This window comes from Thunnus thynnus, chromosome 4 (genome assembly GCF_963924715.1).
Source record: "Thunnus thynnus chromosome 4, fThuThy2.1, whole genome shotgun sequence".
In the NCBI taxonomy this organism is placed as follows: domain Eukaryota; kingdom Metazoa; phylum Chordata; class Actinopteri; order Scombriformes; family Scombridae; genus Thunnus; species Thunnus thynnus.
This window is the reverse complement of record NC_089520.1, coordinates 24,269,520-24,280,855: the sequence shown is the minus strand read 5'-3', so window position 1 is coordinate 24,280,855 and position 11,336 is coordinate 24,269,520. Positions and strand designations below refer to the sequence as shown.

The 11,336-nt window shown below is 40.5% G+C and overlaps 2 protein-coding genes across 2 annotated transcripts; both read right to left on the bottom strand.

Annotated features, from left to right (window-relative positions):
* Nucleotides 1-84: 84 nt before the first annotated feature.
* Nucleotides 85-3,992, bottom strand: lhfpl5a (LHFPL tetraspan subfamily member 5a). The gene is made up of 3 exons (XM_067587800.1): nucleotides 3,187-3,992; nucleotides 986-1,222; nucleotides 85-631 (listed from the first exon to the last, which is right to left on the bottom strand). Exons 1-3 carry the CDS (start codon nucleotides 3,587-3,589, stop codon nucleotides 621-623), a joined length of 651 nt encoding a protein of 216 aa, XP_067443901.1. The 5' UTR covers nucleotides 3,590-3,992; the 3' UTR covers nucleotides 85-620.
* A 1,683-nt stretch (nucleotides 3,993-5,675) lies between these two features.
* Nucleotides 5,676-9,325, bottom strand: LOC137181792 (DNA ligase 1-like). The gene is made up of 3 exons (XM_067587793.1): nucleotides 8,780-9,325; nucleotides 7,252-8,178; nucleotides 5,676-7,134 (listed from the first exon to the last, which is right to left on the bottom strand). The coding sequence occupies exons 1-3, from the start codon at nucleotides 8,807-8,809 to the stop codon at nucleotides 6,709-6,711; spliced, it is 1,383 nt and encodes a 460-aa protein (XP_067443894.1). The 5' UTR covers nucleotides 8,810-9,325; the 3' UTR covers nucleotides 5,676-6,708.
* Between the last annotated feature and the right edge of the window lie 2,011 nt (nucleotides 9,326-11,336).

Below are 11,336 nucleotides of genomic sequence, written 5' to 3'. Positions count from 1 at the left end.
GATTGTTTTTGCCTCATGAATCATCACTGTTGGAGCAACTCAGCGTGGACAGGTTTGGATAGAAATCCCCTGAGATGATTTTTTTTTTTAACACATCATTTACCTAATACATTATAAGAACATCCAGAAAGCAGATACAGTAGGAGTAAAATAGTGATGTCAGATATTCGACAGGAAGATTTTATTCATATTTAGAGGCAACAGATTCATCAGGTTATTTTGAGGGCTGATGAAATCATGTTTTGGGATGTTGCACCAAAATGCTCTCCAATAGTCCTTGAACACAACACTATTTATTTGCTTGTCAAATACATACAAATATTGACATGATTATTAAAAAAAAAATGTAATGCTGTCAGTTAGGACAGTGTGCTTCTGCTCTGCATGGATAACTTCTAATGAGAAAATGCCTGAAACCAAAGTCCACAGAATATGAATCCAGTTGTTTTCATTCAAAATAACATTTAGATAAGACTTAAGGTTGGAGCTGGAGGTGGAGATGTTTTGAGAACAGGATGAACTTCTTGTAAATTATTTGTAGATTCTGATTAATCGTCCTGAAGCCTTGTCAGTCCTCTTAAAGTCTGATCCATCTCTTCCCTCTGCTGTCCACAGGGGGTCTAGGCATTATCTGTAGTTGAGAGAAAAACAGCATTACTAAAAAAAAAAAGATGAGGTGATGTAATCATCAGCTCAGGCAATGTTTTTGATCATTTTGCTCTTAGTTTATTCAAACCTCAGAGCTTCAACACAGAGGTCCTTGACATTTCAAGGTTGCCCAGTCTCTGCTTCACCTCATTTTACCCCCAGACAACTCTTACACCACCCCCACTGAAACCTTTAACTCTCCTCCTGCTAATTCCCTGCTGTCCACCTCTCATCTGAATCTGTATCTCTTTTACTTCTCTCCATCTAAATATCATTGTCCAGCCTGTCTCCTCCTCCCACGTCCCACCGTTTTGCCACCATCCCTCCAATCTGGTACCTTTTTCCTCCACCTGGAAGTCCTCGGGCAGCAGCTTGTCCTGCCGGTTGCCCAGGCTGAAGGCCAGGAAGGAGAGGACGAGCGAGTCCATGATGCTGATGATGGCCAGGATGTAGGCCCAGCGCACCGTGCAGTTGCCCAGCGTGTATTTGTCTGTCCGCTGGCCACACATGCGCTTCACTGGCTCTGAGTCCCAGCCGTCAGGATAGATCATACAGCCAATCACCATGCACGTACCTGAGAGAGGGAGAGAGAGAGAGGAACAGGGTGGTGATGCTCAAATTTAAGGGCTTTTTTTTTTTTTTTTTTTAAAGTGTTTAAGGATAAGATATCTGATGATGTAGTGAAATTTATTTTAATTAAAATTTCTATCACAATGTTTTCTTTATGATATTAAATGTTGATTGTAGGGTGGAGAGAAGGTCATAGAGGCACACTAAGAACTTCTGGTGCTATATTTTAGTTTAAATCAAGGACTTCTTTCATCAGTCATTCATTTTAAAAACATTTTAGGCTTTGATTTTTTCAAATCCACAAACTCCACAATTTTGATGTGGTAAACCTGTCAAACTGTGTGTTTGATTTTTATTAGTGACATGTTAACTGGGAAAAGAGCATCTTGCAGCTCTGTTAAGTTAAAATCACAAACAACCAACCAAACAGACAGAGGAGCCACCAGAGAAATAAAGTCTACACACTGCACTCATTCAAGTGTGTTGCCTAGCAACTCCAGAGCATCCCAACTCCATGAGATTAACTTGTTCATCCATTATTGACTCCTCAGACTGACAGCCGGCCTCGTGCCATCCCGCCACCCTGTTTAGAGCCATGTGAACTATCAGGTGACAAGGTGAAACATTAACACACAATCACACACGTCTCACTTTCACTTTCTGAGCCTCACACACTGGTTTACCTTCACTGACTCCCAAAGTTCTCACGCTCACTTTCTCCAAGTCTCATTTCAAGATAGAAAATAATTAAACTGCAGCTTCTCATGAGCTTACTAAGAAATCAGCAAGTAAAATGTTGATATCATCCAAAAACAAATATAGGTCAAGCATAGGTCAAACTGTACATGATTAAAAATGAATATTTAAGTATTTCTTTAATATACAGACACACACTGAACAGCAGATGTGAGGCGTACGAAGAGGAGGAAGGGACAGTGAAGGTGTAACAGCACACCTCCAGGTTAATCTCATTATTTCTTTCATACAGGCTCGACCTTTCACTTCTAGCTACATCTGTTCACAAGCTGCCTCATGTTTCAGGTCTAATAACTGGAGCCTTTTGAGGATTGTGTTCTGGGTCCCTACGTTTCCTCAGTACACACGATGAGAGTTTCATTTCTGTCTGTTAGAGGAAAACATTGAAATGTTTCTTTCTTTTTTACTTAATCTAGACTTGGTGTTTCTTGGATTTGTCAGTGCACCGTCCAACTTCTATTATGCAACTGCACACCTCTTCCCACCTCTCAAGTGTCCTCAAGAAGATAGAAAGGAGAGCAAATTAAGGCTGGGGTATAAGGTTAGTGTTGGTGTCCTCACCCTGCTTAGATTTTGTTTGGCGTTATATCTTTCCTGCATAATGCTCTTTTAATTTTTCTGCCGCAGGATTTGTAATTGGTTTGACCTATAATAAAATAGACCTTTTTTGTCTATGTGAAGTCCTTTAAAACTTGCTTTTGGTCAATAAAGTCATTTGAATTTAGTGAGAGACCATGCTTTTTTAAATAAAATTAGGCATATTGGGAAAGGTTAAAGGTTAAATGAACTAGTGTAGTCTAGGAATAAAACTCCTCCTCCTAGTGTGATATTACATATATTATTGTATGCTGGGGTCCTGGAATTTTTTGGGCATGCAGAACAGACACAGATACAACCTATAACCTATCCATTGTCATAATGCTTTGTTTTTTGAATATACAAAGTTTATGTATTTGTTTATAATTAGTGAACTGCATACTTAAGTTTTGCATTTGACATTTCCCATTAATTTTATGTACAAAAACACAGCATACTGTAGGATTATAACGCTTAAGCATATACTGCCTCATCATAATGTTATAGAAAGTGCCATAATGTAAGATAACATGCACAAGCATAGTATGTTCTCATAGGTCTAAGGTATGTAAGCCACATCTTGCAGTAACTTCCTAATGTGCAGCTGCTGCCAAACTTTGGTCAGACTGTGCTCACTGGAGGCCAGCTGCATCCAGGCGCAGATCTTATAGACGCTGCCCGCGTTGCAGAAGAAGAAGAGGCTGAAGCAGACGATGCTGCCCACCACCAGCAGCATAGAGATCCCGACGAAGAACATGGCAGTCTTGAAGGCGCCGGACGGGATGGAGCCGAAGTCCAGCGCGCTCCCTTTGCAGGTGAGCTCCGAGGTGAGCGCGTTCCCGATGCAGTAGTGGAAGAGGCCGAAGTATCCGGCCTGCGGGGTGTTGACGCTGTCTCCGATCCAGTAGGGCTGGATGAACACCACCACGGTGATGACGGCGAAGGTGATGGTGAAAACCGTCCACAGCACGCCTACAGCCCGGGCGTTGCGCACGTAGTTGGTGTGGTAGATTTTGGCTGCTTCCTGAGCAGGGAGCATGGCGAGAGAGAGGGACCTTTAACTGTCACCTCCTGGATAGTCTAAAAAGTTAAAGAAGTGAACAAAAAAACTCCTTTGCCTGGATTTACTCTCTTCCTTTCCTGTTAAAGAGTGAAAAAGTGACCAAACAGCCTTTCACCCCCCTGTTTACCTAGTAGTCATTTAAAAATAAGCCATTTTTACTGTGGTGGAGTGCTGGATCAAATACGAATGAGACGTTGAATAAGTTTCTCTGAAGTCTCGTTGTATTCAGAACCACGGACAGCTCCTGAAAACACACCTGTGTGAGAGAAGCGCGCTCCCCTTTCTCTTCCCCACAGAAGACAATAGTCTATAAACTGTTGGATACCAGCAGCACTGATGTTTTTCTCTAGTGTTCAGGGGAGTGGATGGTTATTTATAACCTCTGTATCAGCAGGCAGAGTGTTTTCTCTCCAGGGGAGGCTGCGGTCCTCATATAATGAATGATTAATGGTTAAAAGATCCGCAGAATAGAGTGACACAGTGCGAGCCTGGACAGATGGCAACCAGGTCTCCTTTCACTCGTAAGGGTATAGATGACTTCATCACTTTCTTTTGTTTTAGTGAGATTTTATTGTTTTTCTTTCTTTTATTTTTTGTTGTCTCTTTGATATAAAACGTTGGCTATTCTACATTGGCCCTGATGTGCAAAACACAACAGAAACTCATTAACAAGTCAGAAACAACAACAAAACAAAAACACATTTTAGAAAACGAAAAAACAAAACACATTAACAAATCAGAAAACTCAACAACAAAACATCTACATTCATCCAGTTCCGGCCCTGAATATGTTGGTGCCCTATAGTGAAAAGACTGAAGCCCCAAAAGATTGAGATCAGAGCCCCCAAAAAGGTGCAACCTCCTGTCCAAGAACTTCAGATATGAATTCACACTAAAATCAACCACAATGGTACCCCCATCCCAGACAAAGTCCTCCCAGAGCAGGCCAGCCATTAGGAATTATGGACTGGGGGACAAAGTTTTCCAAATTGGGCCCCTAATCCACACCCACTCCAGCACTGCCACCCACCCACCCTTAGCTTTAATACCAACACGGGCAATTGGCTATTAGCCTTGTAGTGACACAGATGGAGTCTCTAACAACCATTTCCAAATCCAGTGTTAAAGACCTAATCCAGGTCATGCTCTGTTTTGCATACATATACTCAATATGATTATAAAGAACAAAAGGTCAAGTCAGTTATTTCAAAACACAGAGAAATTTTCTCTTTCAAATTAGACTGTGACAAAAAGGCAAGTGGGGGTCAAGGTGTCACTCAGTGAGTGTTTGGTGGCATTGCCTGAGGTAGCACATGAAGTTTGGTGGCTATTGTGCAAAAACTGACTGAACAGTAAAGCTTTGGAAAAATCAGACCAGATGAAAACCCATGTAAATTAATGGGGAAAAAGACAGAAAAACCATTAAGAAGGGAGAACATATATGTATTTCCAAAAGCTGTATAAAAGCATACCTGTTGGTAAGAAAAAACACAAAAAACCCACTTCCCACTCAATTGGTGCCCCCTCCCTCTATTGGCCACTGCCTATGTGGCCTATGCCACGGGCCGGCCCTGAATTTATCCTACTAGCCTACTGGCAACTATTTTTGCACTGGAAAAAACTTTCCTGTCACATTTTTATTGACAGTATGATCAACCAGAACCATCTGCCCTCTGATTGGACAGATTAACTCTACGTTTGACCAGTCGGAATCAGCCGTAAAAACAGGGTCAAAATTCGTCTTCTTGTAGTCTTGTAAAACTTGTCATTTGTAGCTTGTAACTTCAGGTTGGCTTACAAAGATAGGAAGTTTTGTTTCCGGCTCTCATGCCAAAAGAATAATTGCACTGTTCTGGAAAACGACTAGCAGACCAAAGAATACTTATGTAACAAAAAGAAAACAGAATTCGTTTGAAAAGGTTTGAGGACCATTTATTACTTCTGTGAAGTGTATGAACCCGATAGATGATGAAGAGGAGGAGGAATGAATGCTCCTTGATGTGAACCTTGAAGAATGCTTTGAGTGAGCTCTTGTGACAGTAATTCAATGCAATTAAGCAGATCAAGTAGAACCAAAACGAAAAGTTTATTGTCATGTAATTTTTTTTCTAATATCAACTAGTTTTGCATAAAGAACCTTTCAATTCAATTCAATTCAATTCAATTCAATTCAATTCAATTTTATTGATATTTGACCAAATCATGAGAAAAGTTATCTCAGGGCACTTTTCACAGATCAGGTCTAGACCGTACTCTTTAATTTACAGAGACCCAACAATTCCCCCATGAGCAAGCACTTGGCGACAGCGGTAAGGAAAAACTCCCCTTTGAATGGAAGAAAACCTCAAGCAGAACCGGGCTCTAGGTGGGCGGCCATCTGCCTTGACCGGTAGGGCCTCTCTTGTCACATTTATATTGACAGTATGATTAGTTTACCTGCAGCCTCACAGAAAGAAGACAGCAGCTTCTTCTTTCTGTGAGGCTGCAGAGCTGAGTACTGGTCCCCTGAGTTGCCCTTGTAGAGGAGAGAGGGAGGGAGACAGAGGGTGGATGGATGGGTGGTTGGCATGATGAGATGGGGAGTCTGGATGGAGGGAAGATGGAGGAGGTGGTAAGTGGTAAAGAGTTGTGTGGAGGTTGTCATGGTTGGGGTGGTAGAGCTGAAGGGACGAGCAGTTGGGAGAGATTAGGTCTTTATTACTGGTCCACCATGTTGCCCTTGTAGAGGAGAGAGAAGGAGGGAGACAAAGGGTGGATGGATGGATGGATGGATGGAGATGGGGGGAGTCTGGATGGAGGAGGTGGTAAGTGGTAAAGAGTTGTGTGGAGGTTGGCATGGTTGGGGTGGTAGAGCTGAAGGGACGAGCAGTTGGGAGAGATTAGGTCTTTATTACTGGTCCACCATGTTGCCCTTGTAGAGGAGAGAGAAGGAGGGAGACAAAGAGTGGATGGATGGATGGATGGATGGAGATGGGGGATGAGATGATGAGATGGGGGGAGTCTGGATGGAGGAGGTGGTAAGGAGTTGGAGTTGGGTGGAGGTTAGCATGGTTTGGGGGCGTAGGGCTGAAGGGACGAGGAGGGGTTGGGGGAGATTAGGAAGAGAAAGAGGAAGTTGCCCCTCTCTCCTTTTCTTTCTTGTCTCTTTCCTTCTTTTCTTTCTTTTCTCTCTTTTCTTTGTCCTTCCTCTCCTTCTTCTCCTTCTTTTCCCTCTCCTCCTTCTCTTTCTTTTCGTTCTTCAATCTCTCTTTCTCCTTCCTCTCATGTTCCTTTTTCTCTTTCTTCTCCCGCTCCTCCTTCTCCTTCTGCTCCTTCTTGTCTTTCTTCTGCCTCTCCTCCTGCTCTTTCTTTTCATTCTTCAATCTCTCCTTCTCCTTCCTCTCATGTTCATTTTTCTCTCTCTTCTCTCTCTCCTCCTCCTCTTTCCTCTCCTTCTTCAGCCTCTTCTCTGTTTCTTTCTGAGCCTTCTTTTCCTCCTTCCTCATTTTTTTCTTCTCCTTATCACTTTTACTGGCCAGCTCCTGAAAAGACAGCGACAGCATATAATTCAGTATTTTGTGTGTCTAAAGGTTAAATCTAAAACAAAGTCAATCCAACAGGTTATTATTAAATCAAAATGATCAGCTGATGTGACGTACCTGAAGTTCAGCATTTTTTTGCATCAGGAGCTTGATGTCCTCCTCCATTTGTCTTGACTTCCGGCGCCACTCATCTTCAATTTCTTGCTGCAATTTCTCGGAGCTGGTCTGCTTCACTGCGAACTGATGTTCTAGAGCGTCATATTTTGCTCTCCAATCCGTGTCATTCTTCCTTAGGGCCACCTCTTTCTGGCTTATTTTTACCATATTGTCAAAGAGAGCCTTCTTATTTTCCTTGATGGTTGCTATCAGATCACTCTTTTCGAGGGTGACCTGGCGCACTTTTCGCTCCAGGTCCTCCTGCACCGTTTTTAGGTCAGTGGCGGCCATCTCCTGACAAACAAACCTGCTCTCCCACTCTGCATGTAATTTGGCGATTGTCCGCTCAAATGAAGATTCCAGCTCTGCAGATTTCTTTTCGCAGGCCGCTGATATCTTGTTATGTTCCTCTTTCCAGAATTTAGTAACCTGGTCATATTCAGTTGTCCAATGTTTAATGACCTTGGTTATTTCCTGTCTCTGGAGGTGAAGTTTCTTTTTCATAGAGTGGACTTCCTCCTCCTTTTGTGTCATTATTAAGTCCATCTCCCTGCACCGATTGTCAAAGTGCTGTTGCCTCTCTTTCGCAGCATTCATCATGCCCTTGATGTCGTTTTTGGCCTGAAACAGAGTTTTGGCCAAATTCTCTTTTTCTTCAAGCAGCTCGTGATGCTTCTTCCTCCAGCTCATCTCTCTGCTGTCCATCTGCTCCTTCAGAGCAGTCATCTCCTCAGCCAGCTGCTGGTTTTCATTCTTGGAGTCCAGCAGGGCTCTTCGCAGAGCCTGCAGGACTTTGCTGGGAGTGCGCGGGCTCTCCCTCTCCATTCCAGCTGGGCTGTCATGGGCCGCACCATTTAGTCGGGCAGAGCCCTGGCGCTGTGTGAGTGTCTGAAAGACAGAAATGTACATGCAGGTAAAAATACTGTCCCATCCTAACTTTGGATACACACAAAAAGACAGAAGGTCTTTATACTTATTTATACAGTTGAATGTGAGAAATGATTTTACAGTTGTTCTTATTTGTTGCCACACAAACCTTGAATGATAATGATTATTCTCAAAACAGCATGTACATGCACTGCACAGTATATGTATATGGAGCATTTCTCATTGTTTTAAAGTCTTCATATTTTATTTGAAGCCTTAACAACTACAATTTTCATGCAACAAGATACGTTACTCACTCAAATACTAAATACATGTGTCTTCTTTAGTTTCAGTCTGTCAAACTACACTAAAATATACTTTCTGTACTTCACTTAAATAAAGTCACTCAATGGTGACATTAAATATCACAGCACCCAACTACATATTAGAATATCACAATGTGGGTTGTTTATTGAAAATCCATCCCTCATCTAGAAAAATATTCACAATGATATTTGTGCAAGCTTTAGACAGAAGATGAAGAAATCAGAAAAACTTGTTTGGCCCAAATAAGTAGATCAAAAAATTTGCCTAAAAGAATTTCCTGTCGAAAAATTCTTACCTCAGGTCTTGAGATGTTGCTATTCTCCATTTTCTCCGTAATTCCGATGGTGTAGCGGTGTTGGAGTTGTAGTATTGTCGTGTTCGTAGTGCTCGAACTGTAGATTCTGTCTAGTGGACGCTCTGGTTTCACTGAGAGATATGTCTCTGTGGGATTCCAGCTTGGAACTTACAGAGTTTAGTCCCTTGATAGGTAAGCAGTCTGCATGACATCATAAAGAGTTGCACATGTCAGAAAGGATCTTCAGAACATGATGTCATCATTACACTTCAGCAGGTTGACTTTTTTATTGAGACAAATACATACATCACTTTGCCAAAGTGACGTCAAACTTTAAGCTTTCATCATACATAGTACAATAGACTGAATTCTTTCTATTTGAAAAAACACACAAAGCACCAAAAAACACAAACTGAAGACTACACTAATAGCCCAACATGATGTTTTGTATTACAGTGGAGTATAAAAATAAAAGCACAAAAAACACAACTGGATCAGCTCGACCTCATGTTTATCCACAAAGTGCTTCTCTGAGGAAAGAGGAAAAGCAAAACACAGATTGGTTGGATTTGTAGAATAAATGAAATTATAGAGAACTTGATACGTTTCTTCTGAAAAGGTGTTTCATTACAAAATGTTATACAGCAACTACTTTCAATATTTTAAGTGTAAATGATTGAAATTAATCAAATATTAAAAACATAGACAATTCAGATTTTCTGGGACTTCAAACTCAGACAGTTTTACAACATCTTACAAGAAGCATGCATATGACTGTAAAGGAGCAGTGTGTAGGATTAAGTGGCATCTAGCGGTGAGGTTGCAGATTGCAACCAACTGAATAGATTCCCCCCATTTTTGAAATATGATGATTTTTTTTTTTAAAAAATGGATATTTTTACAAGACTTTATAATAAGGGTACAAAAGAATATCCTTACGTAATGCATGTCTCAATTATGCTGGATGTATCATGAATTCCTCTTTTTCATGACATGAAGTCACTATGACTTTATGTGATTAGTTAAAACTCAATTACGGTGGCCTGAAAGCTGCAAAAGATGTTTTGAAATGTTTTTTGCACCATAGGGCCTCTGTTCAGATAAGACCCTTTTTAGCCTACAGATGTATACTTGTTATATTTCAATTGCAAAAAATTAATCAAGTTCAATTTGCCATTCATAAGAAATAACAAAAACACTGTGTGCATACAGATCCAGACTCCAAGATTCCTTGAGGTAAATTAATGGATTTAACGTGGGATTCATCACAGCCTTCTTTGAATAAACTGAGACTATAGAGAAACTGTGAGGGTCTGAATAACTTACTTGTATGTACTACAGTCTAACACTAGATGGAGATACAGAGCTGCAATTCAACTGTATCAACATATCACAGGTGTTCAAACCAGTTTCCAATGAATCACAGACAAATCCCAAGTTGTGTTGTGTAGCTATGTTTTCATGTTTTTGGGATAAAGTAAGAAAAGTAAAGAGACAACTTGACCAGTAAAATGTAGTAAATCCAAAGGAAACTGACAGGATTTAAACCTGCTACCTACAAGTTGCAATATAAGGCTGTAAAAATACACAACTGCTAGTCAAAGTTTTGCATGAAAAATTATAACTTACGCAAGGAAAAGTACAGCATAAGTATCAAAAATAAAAGTTTTTATTATGCAGGCAGTGTTGTATATTATACATATTATATAACTGTCGTTTTATGAATGCTGATGCATTCACGTTTAAGCAACATTTTAAAATTGTAGCTGGTTCAGGTGGAGCTCATTTGAATTACTTCATATCCTGTTACATACCGGGTAGTTTAATCTACCACACAATACATTGTATTTATAAGCTGATGATTTGTATGTAAAGTTTAAATCTGCTAAGTAACTTAATGAAATGTAGAAATGTGTTAAAATGTTCAAATGCAATGTTACAGGAGGATGTTACATTTCCTTCATATATTAACATATTTTTATAAAATTTGTTTTAATTCCTTCTGAAAAACCAGCAGTCATCTCACATCTGCTTATTTAAACAACACTCTGAAACAATCAGTCAAAATTTGATTAGATGACTAAAAAAATGTGTGTCAAATTTTCCCAACTTTCCCAAGAAAGAATAGCAATGAACAGTACCAGTCAAAGGTTTGGACACACCAACATATTCAGAGTTTTTTCTTTATTTTACTATTTTCTACATTGTAGAACAATACTGAAGGCTGTAAAACTATGAAATAACACATATGGGATTATGTAGTAAACAAACCAAAATATCTTTCATATTTTAGATTCCTCAAAGTAGCTACCTTTTGCTTTGATGACAGCTTCGCACACTCTTGGCAATATCTCTTTCAGCTTCATGAGGTCGTCACCTGGAATGGTTTTCCAACAGTCTTGAAGGAGTTCCCACATATGCTGAGCACCTGTTGGCTGCTTTTCCTTCACTCTGCAGTCCAACTCATCCCAGACCATCTCAGCTGGGTTAAGGTCAGGTGATTGTGGAGGCCAGGTCATCTGATTTAGCACTCCATCGCTGTACTTCTTGGTCAAAT